This window comes from Trachurus trachurus, assembly GCF_905171665.1.
Source record: "Trachurus trachurus genome assembly, chromosome: 15".
Lineage (NCBI taxonomy): Eukaryota > Metazoa > Chordata > Actinopteri > Carangiformes > Carangidae > Trachurus > Trachurus trachurus.
The window spans coordinates 17031278-17046648 of record NC_139906.1 but is presented as its reverse complement, the minus strand read 5'-3'; the positions used below and the strand labels follow the sequence as shown (position 1 = coordinate 17046648).

The following is a 15371-nucleotide window of genomic DNA, read 5'->3' as shown; positions in this document are numbered from 1 at the left end:
TGAGCAGGAGGCCATTTAGCCCGGCCCCTCTTGATGCTTGCAGTATTAAACTTGTGCAAACTGTTGCATGTGTGGAGAAGAGTTTGCCAACAAATATGTAGAGCTTCTTAATATCATTATAAATGTTATTACAAAACAAAAGGTTGCAGAATCATCTTCTGATTTTTTTTTTGTTGTTGTTATGTCTAATTTCTCATATTGATTTTGATTGATATTGTTTTTATTTTTGTTACATTTTGTTATATTTTTTCTCATGATGCAACCTAACTCCTTTAGCTGCCCCCATCCCTCCCCAACAACCCTTTATATAGAAATGCCTAACAGATTCTAATATATATATATTTGTATTTCATTTTTGGTATAGTATTTTTCTATGTTAAAGAGTAAGTCTGTTTCTGGAAGCTTTGGGACCGGTGGAAAGGCATTCAGTTGGTTCCTTAGGTGTTTTTATTTGTTGATCTCACTTGCTCCAACAAGGTAATTAATTACGTTAATTGGCCAAGAATACAGCAGCAGGTTGGCCTTGTTGTATAGGAGGCAGTATTGGTCTAGAAATATGTTTAATATTGTATATGTTGTCTTCCATGTGAATATTACATCTAATTCATGAGAGTCTGTGCTTGTTTTTATTTATTTTATCTAAAGGCATTTTCCTGTAGAAAGTGAAAGGCATAAATGTTGACTTTCAAATATTTTCAAAAATTGCAAAAAGATGAAAAAAGGTAAAATAATGAATAAAAAATAGCATAAAAATCTGTAAGGTATTTGTAACATCACTTAATGGCGAGTTACGACAGTGTTTTTCTTCTCTCTGGCTCAGACATTCCTCATTTGCTGCAGGAGTTGGGATTACAAGACGTCCCCCTTCAAATTTACCTTGTAATTACCATACCACATGTAAAAGGCTTCTGATTGTTTTCATGTTCTTTTTGTTGATGTGCTGGGTTGTATTTCTATCAGTTTATTTTTGAGAGTTGTTTGCCATAGAAAGAAGGCGTCTTTAGTTCAACAGAGTTAAAAGTAGTCAAGCTCAACTGATCATAAGCTGCTGTCAAGCCAGAAGAAATAGGATGAAGTTGCCTCTGTGGACAATGAACATGTTAAAGGTGTATCATCCTAAATCTGTTGGGATAGGCGACCGTGTGAAGCATAACATGCCTACTACTGACAGATGATAAATGAGAAAGGTCTGGACATTTCGATGTCTGTCAGTTCTGACTGGCTTTCCACACACAAAAAAAGAAGAAATGGTGCCAATTACAGTGACACAACACAACAGTCATACCTGAATGTATAAATGTGTATAGATAAATATGACCTATGCTTACTCATGAAGTGGTAACTTTTAGCTGTTATTTAGTTTCCAATGTAAGATAATAGAAATCACATACTGTTGAATAAGCGACAGTCCATCAGGATGGCTTAAGGCATTGTTCTCCCTGCAGATTGGGATTGTGTTTATCCATTTTGCTGATCTAAATGTTCAAAGTCTCTTTATAGTGTGAAAGGCTGCAGACTCGGGTCTCAGCTCGGTACAATGCCACGTCACAGAGCTCCTATTCATATTGCTACCCATGTTAACTTTGTTTTACATGCTGTTGATGTGATCCCAGTGGTGTACAATAACATTAAAAGAAGATCTCATAAAGGATACTGATGAACAGTCACTGTAATTCTTAGGCTTTGTGCCTCATAAAGGTGCATATTTAGTCGAATGTGGCTCTCTTTTCATGTCTCCTTTCCTTCCTCTGCACTGATCTGTACTAGACTGGTGCATTCAACTTCCTGGTAGACATCTTAGTGGTGCTTGTGCTATATTGAGATGTAATTCAGTTATCTGGTCACGTGACCAGAAACACAGATTTTTCCATCATATGAACTGTATACATAAATATGTTATTGTAAACGACACAATGTCTCTGTTGTATTGAACTGGTGCAAAAACTTAAGAAATATCCCTGGTTGGGTTCTGTCTGTTTGCTTTTTTGTTACAGGATTGATGGTGGGATTGAACTGAAAAACTCCCAAATAATGCTGAATGTATGTAGTGCCACCGACAAAATGTTTACCAAACCTCCACTCTTTTCATTAATTAAACTTAAATGTGTGTGCTTTTAAAGAATGTGTTGTCTGTTTGTTTTTTCTTTTTGACATAAAAGCCCAAAACTTTGAAATTAAACAATTTCATATCACTGGAAGCTGCTAAATGAACCTTGTTTTTTGGGGGGGGGTTTTGTTTGTTTGTTTTTTCAGAGACAAGCTCTCTGCCAAAAATGAACAACTGGGGATTAACTACTTAACACTCCTGAGTGCTGACTGGTATTTATCAAGAGAGTGAGAATGCTGAGCAGGAGTGGATGGGAATAAAGCCGTTTTCTTTGGAAGTGGATTTCTGGGGAGAATCACAGCTACTCTGCAACAAGCCAAGAAGCTGCACTTCACCCAGCTGACAGAGCACAGACCTGGACACTATCTGGGTGTGAGTGGTGACACCTGTAGGTATATTTAGAGGAAGAAATACATTCACTGTGAGTTTTCTCATAATCTGCTACAGCAGAACAGACCACTCACCTGCCTACCTATGTAATTACCCATTCCCACACAAGAGTGAAGGGAATGATGGTCCTTCAGTGGTTCAAGACAGATAGGTATAAGCAGAAAATAACTTATTAGATTTGGCCTCAGTGCTGGCATGAAAATGCAGACAAATTAGTCTGCATTTTAATGCCAGGAAGGGGTTGTTAGTCACAACCCCTTAGAGATCATCATTGATGAGAACTGCAGCACATTGCCCAAGAAAGACTGAGGTTTGACTGAGCCAGCTGGTAATTCACTAGTCAGTGTTCATTATTTTAGCCACTTGGCGCCAGCAGAACAAACTGGAAACTCAGTGTTGACAAATTATTTCCTAATAGATTTCACTTATCTTGTTAAATAGTTGCTTATTTCCACAGCCTTTAGACACAGAGAAAAAAAATGCATAATTGAAAGCAAGTTTCCTCCCTCTAATTTAGTCTTTGAGAGATATCTGAATGGTCTATTATGTTCACCAGGTAAACATGGACTTTGCCCACCACTGCTGCAGATACATCCTTTTCAGATCTCTTTTGGGGATAAAAATGGCAAAAGAGGCACTGAAGTGTGGCTATTAAAAACAAAACAATGAGTTAAAAGTCCTTTAAATGTCCTATAGAACTGAGGAGAGCGATTTTCGGTTCACTGATATGCGTGACCCACGGATTAGTATAATACAGTATCTGCAGCTCACTCTAGCTCAGAATATTTCATGATTTTCTCTGCCTATATAAGGCAACGGTAGGCAGCCTGGGTGATTTTGGCCGCCGCCTTGGTTGAAGCATGTATGCATGCATGGTGGGGGCTCAGATGTAGCATCTTTTCCACACACAAAATGATTACTTTTTATGTAGACGGACATGTGTGCTCACAAACCAAAGCGACGCCATTGCGGTGGGCATTCGGTGCAGAAGGAGACTGAAAATCACAGGACATGTCTGTTCTGATAATACCAATCAGCAGTGTAAAGCTCAAGCATGTGGGAGCCTCCTTTCATGTTTAATAGTGGGTGCACTATCTGACAGTAATATTCTCAGCTATCAGCATGTGAAGAAGAAAAGAAAAAACAGGGAACTGTGTAGAAGACAGTCAACCCGGTCCAATCTGAACCCATAATTATGAGAGATGTTCATACACAAATCTGAGCAAACCAAACTCCTTTCAACTTAATTTAAAACCACTGTGTTTTTAACTTTCCTTCAGCAGCCACATTTAACCTTACATCCATTAATACACTGGACAAGAATTCCTTCTGGCTAAATCAGTGTAGATTGAATGGTGCCAATTTGGCAAAATGCTAACAAAACAAGCTGAAACAACTTGGCACAGTTTGTAGCCACAACTAACAACTGTGGAAACACAATACTTCCTATTCACATCCCCCTCTGTTAACTGAATGGAAACTTGGAGGGTTGGGCAACAGGGGAGCCTCGTAAAATATAAGCTGAGTGAAATACATGTACTCACCACATGTAGAGTGTCACTTTCCTTGGATGAAGACCGGGAGCCACAAAAGGTCAGCAAAGAGTCAGTGCTCCAAGTGGAAAATACCTCAGTTGTATTTCATTTCTACTCCAACAGCTCAGGAGCTACAAATACTGTAACAAATGTGTATGTCTCAGCTGGAGTCTGATGCTATGATGATGATACAACCGTTGACACCGGTGATGTCTGTGAATCTAAACATCCTCACTGAAGATATTGTTTATTTATTTTGGTCATATTTTGAGTTTCAGTTGGGCAGACAACATTTGAATCACCAATTTTCCCATGTCATGATGCTTTTGGTGGAAAGTCATTGTTCATTCACCTATGTTTTCTACAGGGCCTGAGGTGAAGGCGACAAACTGTTTACCAATCTGTCCCACAGTGGGAGCTTCCTGCGGTGCTCAGGACTCTTGCCTGTGAGCCGTATGGCAGGTCGTGGCAGGCCCCTGTCATGCGAAATGCCTTCATTGGCTACATCAAGTCATTCCATGAAGCTGGCAGACTGAAAAAAAACCACACAGGCACAGTCCAGCAGGAAAACTGGTGCCTCAACTGCCCAGAACGGCTGTAAATAGCAGGGAATTAAGAAATGAGGAGCTTAATGGATCATTGTGTGTTGGTGACTGGTGAGACGGTTAGAAGCATTTGGTCTTCTCTTTCTATGTGTAAGTGTAAGATGACCTTATCTCCAGCTCTTGAGGGAGGCCACAGACACAGTGGGCCAAGGAAGCAGCCCGAACCTCCAACCCCCCCCCCCCCCCCCCCCCCCCCCCGACCCCTTCAGTTTTCTAACCCTAACCCTAACCCTTGCTGGGTTGGAGCTGACATGTAGTTCATCTTTGGTTAAATAACACTAACAACAGCTAAAAAAAAAAAAAGTCAAGAAACAAACATTATATAAAATTCAAACATCTTTATATCAAGTCCAGCAAAAATACAAAGTTCTCAACATAAAGATGTATCATTCTTGGGATTACCACAAATAAAGCAGTTATTTCTTTCTAATATACAAAATGAAAATCTTTAAATAGCAACTGTAAAGAATAAACATGTTCAAGTCTGATATTTGGTGGGCTGTTTTAGATTTACTAAATTAATTAACCTGCATGACATTCTTAAATAACAATAAAAACATGACGGACATGTTTTTGCATTTACAGATGATTTACCCTCTAAAGAGAATTGACCATTATAATAAAAAATAATAATAATAACACTGTGCTAAAACTGGTATTTTTCATACATACACTAATGCAAGTTACTACTGTGAAAGTAAAGAAACTTCACATTATGAGAACATCTGCCTGACAGTCAATGACAATAAAAGAAAATAAAACACAATAACATAACAATAAAACTGCAACATACTTGGATACACAACTCAGAAGTGTGTCTAGACTACCTCAAAGATTTTCATATCCAACTTGTGAATAATCAAGGGAAGGACTTTATCACCCTGTAATGTGCCATTAATGCTAAAGAGGCCATATACTCCATGTGTATAAACCATCCAAATATACATATATTTCAGGCCTTTGTTGCTTGGAGATATTGTTGCCAACGTGACAGAAAAGCCAGTTTCCCAAAGTTGTCTCAGCTGGTTTCTCAGTACAGCTTTTTGATGCGCACTAAATGTGCATGCATAGTCTTGTGGTGCGGTGTTAGTATTTTCAAAGATCAGGGGCATGAAAACAGTTCTGCTTCTGAAACTGTCTTCACACTGACAAAAGGTAACACATGCAGAAGCAGGTAAGCTTCTTAAAGTAAAGTCACTATTATGAGCAGAAAACAATGGGAGCAGTGGTGAGAGGTGACTGCAGAGGTGATGAAAACGGACCCAAAACACCATAAGAAGATAAAAAAAAAACACACACATTTTTGTTTTGGAACACATAGAGCACACATGTCTGTTTTAAAAATTCAGCCTCGTATTTTCTTTGACACCTAATACATTTGTAAGAACATTTTTATGTATTGCTCTGGGGAAATGAGAAATATAAAATAAACCTGTCAGTCAACGCAAGAATTTACAGATGAAGCACGAGGCACACACTAGGAAATTTGCACACGCTTTGTGAAGCAAATATGGACTGCCTCTCGAGGGACTGAAAGCTGTTACAACTAGAGGGCAGGAGGTTTCACATTTAGCAACACATTCTATTACTTTACACTTCATAAATAAGGCACCTGGTCACAACAGTCACAAATTCACAATGTTGTGATTAGAAGACAGGCTGGAGATACAAACTGCCTACCGACTGTACGGTTTTTTTTTTTTTTTTTTTTTTTTCTTCAAAAGCTGATCTCCCTTCTCACAGCTCTCTAAACAGTAAATGCAGTGCATGCTATCACCTAAAACAATAATTATATACAAAATGGCAAAAAAGAAACAAAAGAGGATGGTGAATGAATTTAATATCACCTTGATAACTGCATCATAGTTTAATTAATGTTGACTCAACGTTTAAAATGAGGTTTGATAGACTATTGTTATCTCCAGCCATGTCATAGAGTGCTGGAACATAAAGCCAAAACTGCCACTACATCTGCTAGATGTCATGTAGGAACTTGTCAAGAGCTCCTGAACACAGAGCCAAGGCTCAGCAAATAATCCATCACATCTGCAATTTCACACTGAAGCTTTACAAAAGCAAAAATGAAATTTCAAAATCTGTTCCTTCTTCACATGTTTGCCTACTGAAAAAGGTATCCTCTGAAGAGTTTGCTGAGAATACAAAATAGATACTTCTGGTCCTTCTCAATATATTCACAAAAAAACAAAATCCGCAAAATAAAGACGATCTCTCTCTCTCTCCCTCTCTCTGCAGGTCCGTATTATTTTGATGTCCTGGTGCGCTTAGCTGGGGTCTCTAAAAGCTCCTGAGCTCTCTTTGTTGCCTCTCTTGTCTCTTTTGTCGCTTTGTTTTTTGCACCACGAGGCAACAAGGCTGCCTGACGCGATTTTAAAGCGCTACTACGTGTCAGCGTGGGCTCCTCAGATTTCCTAGCCGATTTCAGAGACGCTTTCGGCGTTGTCGTGGACTTAAGGGCCCTCTTTGAAGCAAGAGTGGGGCTCCCACTCAGGGGGGCCGCTGCCTCCATTTTTCTCTGGGATCTTGTTAGGACCTGGTCAGGCGGCGTGTTGTGTTGAGGGGTTTCAACAGCACTCTCCGAAACTTTATCAGCAGGCGCACTTTGTGTTGATTCCTTTGTCTGGGTTTTCACAGCATGCATTTTATTGACTGTAGGTTTCTCCACCTCTACTTTCTCTACTTCAGTTGGCTTTCTATTTTCAATCTTGCTTTTAGACGTGTCACCAGGGTTATGTTCAGATACTTTCGGAGACCCTAGTCGCTGAGAGCATCTCTTTGGCAACTCACTTTTAGTTGTGTCTCTTGAAGCTCTGCTACTGCTCTGGGCTTTGACTGCTCTTTCCTGAACAGGATGCTTTACAGTTTTTTTGTCAATCAATGTTTTCCTTCTTTCCATTTTTGCAGCAGACTCTTTCACTTGTTTACTGACAGATAGGGGTGACTTCTGTGCCTTCAGAGATGGTTTCAGATTTGACTTTGATGCAGATTTTGTGGTGCCCATTCTTTTCATTTTGTTGGTTTTCAAAGTTTTTGAGGCCTTTTTCAGTCTAACGTTGGTTTGCTGAACCTGCATCTTTCCTCGGATATTAGAGTATTTCCTCAAGATCCTTGCACTAGCTGGATTCTTTGATTTGCTGGAGGATTTCTGGGACTCATTCATCTGCAGAGGAGCTTCAGTAGAGGAGTGTGACTTTGTCAATGTCTGAGCAGTACTGAGGAGAAATTCTCTCCCGTCTTTCCCTTTGACTGCATTTGCCTCTTGCTCAAGGGCTTTAGCAATCAATTTCTGACTCTTGGGGTTGCTCTTTACAGGTGAAGCGATGGCAAACTTTTTCAAATGTTTCTTTAAGCGCTCTGCCTGTAGGCTTGGAAATACCCCCTGAGAGGTCCCCGACCCACTAGACGAGCTGTGGAAGCACAGCTGAGTTTCTGACGGAAGACGCGTATTCACCTTCTTGACAATGACAAGAGACTTTGTTTCGGTTGATTCAAGGAACCAGCGACAAATGCTGGTGAGATTATAACCTTTCATGAAGAGCATTTGGACTGGTGAGTATTTCTGGTGCTCTGAAAACTTTGGCTTTCGGGCCCTGCGTTTACTTTTCCATATAGCTGCCTGCCTGTCTGCTTTGTTTTTGTATTTTGTTGCCGGCTGACCCTCTTTGTCCATCTGCACCCAACCTTTTTGCATTCTATCATACTTAATGTTTAAATTTGTAATTAGATGCTGGTTTTCCTCTCCATTCAGAGCCGCAAAGAATTTGTTTGGAGATGGTTTTGGAGGCTCAGGCCTTGGTGTAATGACAGAGACGGCTGAGCTGTGAGGCGACATCGGAGGGGACTTCACCTGAGCTTTAGTTATTCTTTCGGACATTATTCTGATAGGGGAAGCTGCATCACTTTGTCTCCCAGAGACAGCAAGAGCACTGGTAGAGGGTGAAGCCAATCTTTGAGATCTCAATGCTAATTTCTTGTTTTCCACAGTGGGCGACTGGGTAACAGACTGGTGGAACATTTCGGCCTTACTGCTCTCACTTCTTAACGGCATTCTTGTGGGTTTATCCAAAACGGAAGGAGTACAATCATCTCCACTTGCAACCTGGCTTACTAAAGATGCTACATTTGGCTTCTGTGGCAAAGCAATATCAGATTCTTCAGCGTCTTTCCGGTGAACCCGTTTACTTCTTAATGGCATTTCCGTCTTTACAGGACTTTGATTTTCTACCTCAACGCTAAGTTGCTCTTCCTCATTCTTGCTGTTGTCTAGGACCTCTTCAGACATTTGTGTCTGTTTGGCTGCCAATTGACTTTCTTCTTCGTTTTTCTGTAATTCGTCAGAGGTTGTCTCTACCGGCTGAGATTCATCTGTGCTAAATTCCATACTTGTCTCTGAAACTGTGATCTCTTGGGCCTGTTCAGAGGGTGCAGGGGGAGGAGAAGTTATAGGAAGTGGAGGCGGAAGGGGGAGGGAGGGAAGAGGCTCTGTAGATTGAAGAACATGAGTAGCAGATGGTTTTGGAGATGGAGTGGAAGCGACAGCATTTAAAGGGTGTGGTGATACTGGAGTTCCAGACGGTTTCTGGCTGGTTGATCTAAGTTGCCGTTTGGAATCAGTGCTCTGAGGACTATCAACAGCCTGATCAGAGAGGGCTGGGGAACTACCTTGATCTCTCTGAACTCTCTTTTGTTTCTGGATTTGTTTGGTCCTTGAAGGAGCTTTTGATGTTGGGCTTGGTGCTATGTCAGGAGATGGTTCTGTAACCTGCTCAATCACAGCAGAAGTCTCACTTAAATTTACGGGGTTGTGTGTTTCAGGTAGATGTTTCTCCAAATCTTTGTTTTCAACAGCTGAATCAATAGGTGAATTATCAGGGGTTTTACTGGGCACATTCTGACTGGATTTTACTGGGGTTTTTGTCGGCGATGGGGCGCTATTACTTGATCTACGACGCAGACTTCGGTCAGAAGCCGATACAGGTCTACCATTAACATAACCCACTATGGCTGTTGTTTGTTGTAAATGCTTTGGCGGTGTGAATGCAGTGCCTCTTTTTCTACGCCAAGGTGGTAATTCCTTCAAGAGCGCACCAAGTGTCTTTGTGGACACATCACACTCATCACCTTCAGTCGCAATAGGAATAACAGGTGCATCAGATGTTTCATGTTCTAGATCTTTCGCCACTGGCTGCTCTGCTGAATTTATGATCTTGGACTCTTCTATTACTTCAGAGTTGTCAGGGTGTAGCTGTGTCTCTGGCTGCAGTTCCTGAGGTTGCTCATCTTCCATATCCTCCCTTTTATTTTCCTCTATTTCTTCCTCGACTTGATCCACAGGTGATGGGACATCATTCTCCTGGAGAGGAGGCTCACTGTTGTTTTGTTTATCTGATGAAACCTCGGTCTCAGCTTCTTCTACTGAAGAATTTTCTGATGTTTCTGCCACTGTTTGCTTTTTACTTTCAGGTATTTGCTCTTGAGACTCAGACTCATTATCTTTTTCTGCCTCATATGAAGCCTGAGCTATGCCTTCACCTTCTTTTGTTGTCGGCAAATCTGCAATTGTATCCTGTTTTAGATCGGTGTTAATATCTGTTTCTTTGTTCTCTGCTGAGGACCTTATTGGCGACGGTGGAGGAGTCTGCCCCTTGCTCTGACACTGACCTGTCTGACTAGTTTCAACTATAACATCTACTTCACTGTCTGCTACCTCTACCACATCTCCTGTTCCTGGTATGACACTCTCATCTGACTCCTCTGTGGACATTTGCTGATTCATGGTCTCCCTACATGTTCCAACAAAAGGCATATCCAAACGGGGTACACCCTCAGGCTTTGAAAGAATTTGTTTTGGGGTAACCAATGTGATCAGTTCTGGCATTGGATTTGGACAGTTGCCCCTTCCAGCCAATGTACGGACAGTTTTTAACTCCCAGATTTCATCTGAATACATATGTCCTCTTGTGCTTTTTCTGGCATTGCGTCGTGGGGGTATGCGCCGCCGCTCCTTAAAACACTCTGTAATTGGTTTATCGATAAAAACAATGTCATAGTGGCCGTGATCAGGGTCAACCAGACCCCTGCAATCAGAGTCTCTCGTTCGGAGATCAGGCGATGCCTTGATGGTCTTCCTTGCAGTCCGAGGAGAATCTGGAGGAATGGTCATGTGGACTGACAACAGCTTTGTTGGTGTATCTTTGGCATGCCCAAGAGTCTCTCGTTGCCTAGCTTGGTGTGTGTGACTAGCTTGATTTTGTCTTTTCACAGAGGAGCTGAGTCTAGCACTTTGAGTCTCTGTTCTGTTGGATGAATTTGAGTTACCCTGTCTGTCCTCTGAAGTGTCACAGTGAGATGAAAGAGAGGCATTGAGCACACATGACAACTTCTTGCCATCAGCAACGTTACTGGTCATGATTTTCATCTTAAGAGGTGCATGGTCACCATGACGAGTGTTCTCTGAATCCACTGATTTAGTGTTGGGACTGACCACAGCATGGTTACTCCCTGACCCAGGGCTGCGAAGATCCAAAGCGGGGTCAGCAGGAACTGATGTTATTAGCGACACAGCGTCCTCTGGGAATTTTTTCATTGCACAACTACCTGGCATAGAGTGAGACATATCCTGGACTTCTGCCTTGGGAGTGGATTCTCTGAGAAACCTCAACTCCGGGCCTGACTTCTGAGGGGTGACAGCAGTAGATTTTGCAGTGGAACAAGCACTTCCTTGCACCCCAAAGGTAGAGTTAGAGGCTTGCTGTGTATTGCTAGATGCAAGTGCTTTGACCTCCGTCTGTAGAAAACCTATGGCATCTACTATCTGCCTCTGGTGGTGTGGGCAGAGTTTGGCCATAAATTGTTCCAGCGTGGAGGTGGACTGCAGGTCTTTTGCCTTTGCAACACGCAAGTCTGGAGACTCACTAAAAGGGAAAAAAGAATAAAATATATGTAATTACATATCAAGAAGCAGCAACACTGGTTCATACTATCAACTGGTAACATTTGCACTTATGGAGAAAAATCCATCAGCACAAGTCCCTGTCAAAATTGTTTAATGTCTGTGAGAAAAAAAAATCACACATGTATGACAATGTTTATCATTCCATATTTATTAGAAGAATAAGTGATTTTAAAAGTGAACCTTTCATCCAGTGAACTTTACCAATTACATTGTTACAACTATTACATTTTTCCTCTTGCACAGTGGTGCCTTTTGTTACAGTATACACCAAGAAAAAGTTTTACATGCACAAGACATTAGTAATTGTGGCCCACCTTGATTAAAACAAGTCAAACACGTTTATCACTTGAAAGAGCAAATACATTGGGGCAAATATAGAGTACAATATTTTTGTTAAGGTTTTGTGTATTTAATGACTAGTCTAAAGTGTGACAGTTAGATACAAGTGCTCAACAACTTAAGAAAAATTAAGCCAGTAAAAGAAAAATCAAGTACAATTGAGCAAAATTAGTTATTAAAATACCTGTTAGGTTTTCTTTGTGCCAATGCAAATCTAAATGAATCAGTTAAGCGAGGGCATGTTTTTTTTAATATTTGGCTGAAATTGTGTCAGTGAGGTAGATCTATTACAAAATTCTCCAATATTTTCGGAGCATTTATACCGTCACATTAAGCCAAAAAATATATGTTATAACTCTGAGAGGCTTAATTTCTTTGTAAAGCAAGTACTTCCCAAGCTACACTGCGGTCTTATAACAAGAACAGACAAATGAAACCAGATCTGCATTCCTGAGGTGACACGTCACAAGGCTATATTGAGTGATGAAAGAGAAACTGCTTTGCAGAGCAATAGGTGCTGACAACTGAAAAATAAAGATAGTCAGTAAAAATCTGATGCTCTATTGACTAATATTAATTTGAAACCAGTTTTATGTTTATATGCAACAATTTAAGGATATTACATTGAGTAGTATTTTCTAAAATCAAATGTGTTCTTTTAAAATATGTCCTATATGGGAACTGTAAAGAAACATGTTAATTCATTACCGTAGTGGTCAACATCTTACCTGGCCTGAGGTTATATTGACATTCATCGTGCAACAAAGTATAAAAATAATATAATAGTCAAAAGGTGTAATGGTGTCTTTTGGCTGTGAATTCTACAACATGCCAAAATATCTCAAATGTGACTATTAGAGATTGAAAAATAAATTTTAGAGATTAGAAAAATAACATTTGCTGCAACCGGAACCTGACCAACTTTCTTTCTTTCTTTTTTTTTTGCTAAGCTCATTAATTTCGCACCCCTGCTTGCAAAGTCTAAGGAGTAAACTGGAATACCTGAATAACAAGTGGTAAGGGTTTCATCCCTGAGGGTTTTTGCTCGGTTTCATTTAGCATTGCAGTAAGAAACTGACACAATGTCTTTGTCTTCCAGAGGAACAAAATAACCAAACAAACAAGCAGAACCAAACTACATTCCAACTCAATTTCACAATATTTTACAACCACAGATATGGATGTATCATCTCATCCACAATGTTCATAAACTGTACATTAGGAACATAAATAATCTGGCAATCATCAACCATAGTATGAAGGTATTTTATCTTACATCCTCATTGAACCAATAACCAGATGACATGGTTTGGTGAAATTTCAGGATCACAATTAATCTACTCAATACGTTGTTCACTGGACAGTAAACACACCAACACTCTTACTTTAAAATAAAAGATCCTCAAAGATTAGCTTCACCATATACAATTTACTGACACCAACACATAAGATTTAGTCCGATCATGCAAAATACACCCAGTGTCATTCCTTAAAACACTGTAAATGCTAAATCAATTAAAAAAAACAAAAAACAAAAAAACCTGTACATAGATTTCGTAGATTGAGATACTCCTCAATAATTTGGAGAACCAAACCATTTGCAGTTATCTAAGACTTAAGATATCTTCTGTCAGAATACAGTGGGACAATCTTAAGTTATCCCTTCATCTATTAAGACAGTTAAGCATACCTCTTATGCACCATATACTTATGTACTACACACACATATATACACTTATAAGTTACCATAAAAGCCATTTTACATTCAAGGTTACTTAAATCTTGCTTAAACCATTGGTTAATAAGTATGAATCAACCAAATACTGCATTAAAAAAACAACTCCATTAGTGTGAGTAGGTATGTAAGAGTTTAACTCTTTGCCCACTTTCAGATAAAAAAAATTCTCTGAAGCAAGATGACGTGAAAAAAAAAAGAACAAAGAATTAAGTAAATAGTTACATTAATTAGATCAGGGTGCAACTAACTACAAGGGTACATTGAAATATTTACAAATTTTAGAATTTCAACAAATTTTCTTCTGTGTCCAATAGACTTTATAACAGCTCTTTTTGTAAGCTATTTTCTTGTAAATAAAATATGTTGTGTGCGTGACCAGTTGCTACATACAACAGCTATGAGAACGGTAGAGTGTGATATGGTTTTTTCAGATGAGGTAGTCAACCATTTCATTTGCTACAATAGATAACGAGAAGCATTAAACTGTGCGTTGCCTGTCACTAAATCCAAAGCATGTGCATGTCTGTAATACATTAAATAAAATGTATTAAAAACTCAGAGAGAGAATAAACTGTGGTTTTTGAGTGATGCTGGATGATTGTCCATGCAAGAATAATTTAATTAACAAAAGTGAATGTGAGACTAGACTTTAGCTGACTGTATACACATGCTTAAAGCAACTGTTAAACATTATAATTAGGGTGGTTCATCAGCTATAAAATATTAAGAGTTTAAACTTGGAGGCAGAGGAAATTCAAACTATCCAGCAACCCTGAAACATAGGAAAACTAAAGGCTTGCTAAGGGCACCTGTGACCACCAGAGGGAACCCAAGAGTGCTGGATCCCAGAGGGTGTGACGAAGAACTGGGTGGCCCTCTAAGAACCCTGCTATAGTGTTAAACACTTCAACGTGAGGATGAAGTGAAACCATCCTGATCACGAAAAAAGAAAACAAAAAAAAAACGATTAGATAAATCTCTTGTCTGCCGGCCTCCTTGCAAGCCACTTCCATGGCTATGTTGTGTGACTCTAAGCCTGACAAATATGAGAATGAAATACAACTACTACTAAGTGTGGTTAATAAATTTATAATAAATAGTTGTCTTTAACTATTGATTTAAAATATTTATTTAGTGGGCAGTCTTGGTGCACATTTCCCAGTAAATAATCATTATATTATAGTATTCTGTTCAAACTGTTCAAATTTAAAAATGGTTGACAAGGCTCTCGGGTCAGGTGGGGGGGGGCACCTTAGCACAATTTTGCTTAGGGCCCCAGCGAGGTCAGGACCGACTCTGACAAACCATGTAACCATCAATTATCTAAGAAAACATGTGTGCATTTAGTGCAAGAAGCACCAAATCACCAATCTTAGAATAGAAGCCCAGCTATTTTTAAGATAAACATTTAATTAAGTTATACTACTGAAACAGTGCCATTAACAAGCAAATGTGAAATTCCCTGAAAAATGTTACTCTTTGACCTCTCATCTAAAAATGTTTACTTTTTAAACAGTTTCATGTCTTGGAAATATATCTGTATTAGCAGCTTGTTGTTAAGGATGTTAGGATATTTACTTGTCTGATAAAAGCTTCCAGTTTCTAAGTGTGTACATCTAAAAGGCTGCAAGAATTGCAAAGAGAGTTGTATTAACCTGAACCTGAAAGAATAATGGTCCCATAT

The 15371-nt window shown here is 39.6% G+C and overlaps 1 protein-coding gene across 2 annotated transcripts in view; it reads right to left on the bottom strand.

Moving 5' to 3' along the window:
- Positions 1-5055: 5055 nt before the first annotated feature.
- Positions 5056-15371, bottom strand: part of LOC310998258 (ligand-dependent corepressor) — a gene marked incomplete at its 5' end in the record, with an annotated part of 28245 nt that continues 17929 nt past the window's right edge. For both annotated transcript variants that reach the window (XM_083988217.1, XM_083988218.1), the window contains one exon: positions 5056-11569. In XM_083988217.1, coding sequence (XP_083844343.1) covers positions 6898-11569 — 4672 coding nt within the window. In that variant the 3' untranslated portion in view covers positions 5056-6897. The remainder of the gene's footprint in view (positions 11570-15371) is intronic.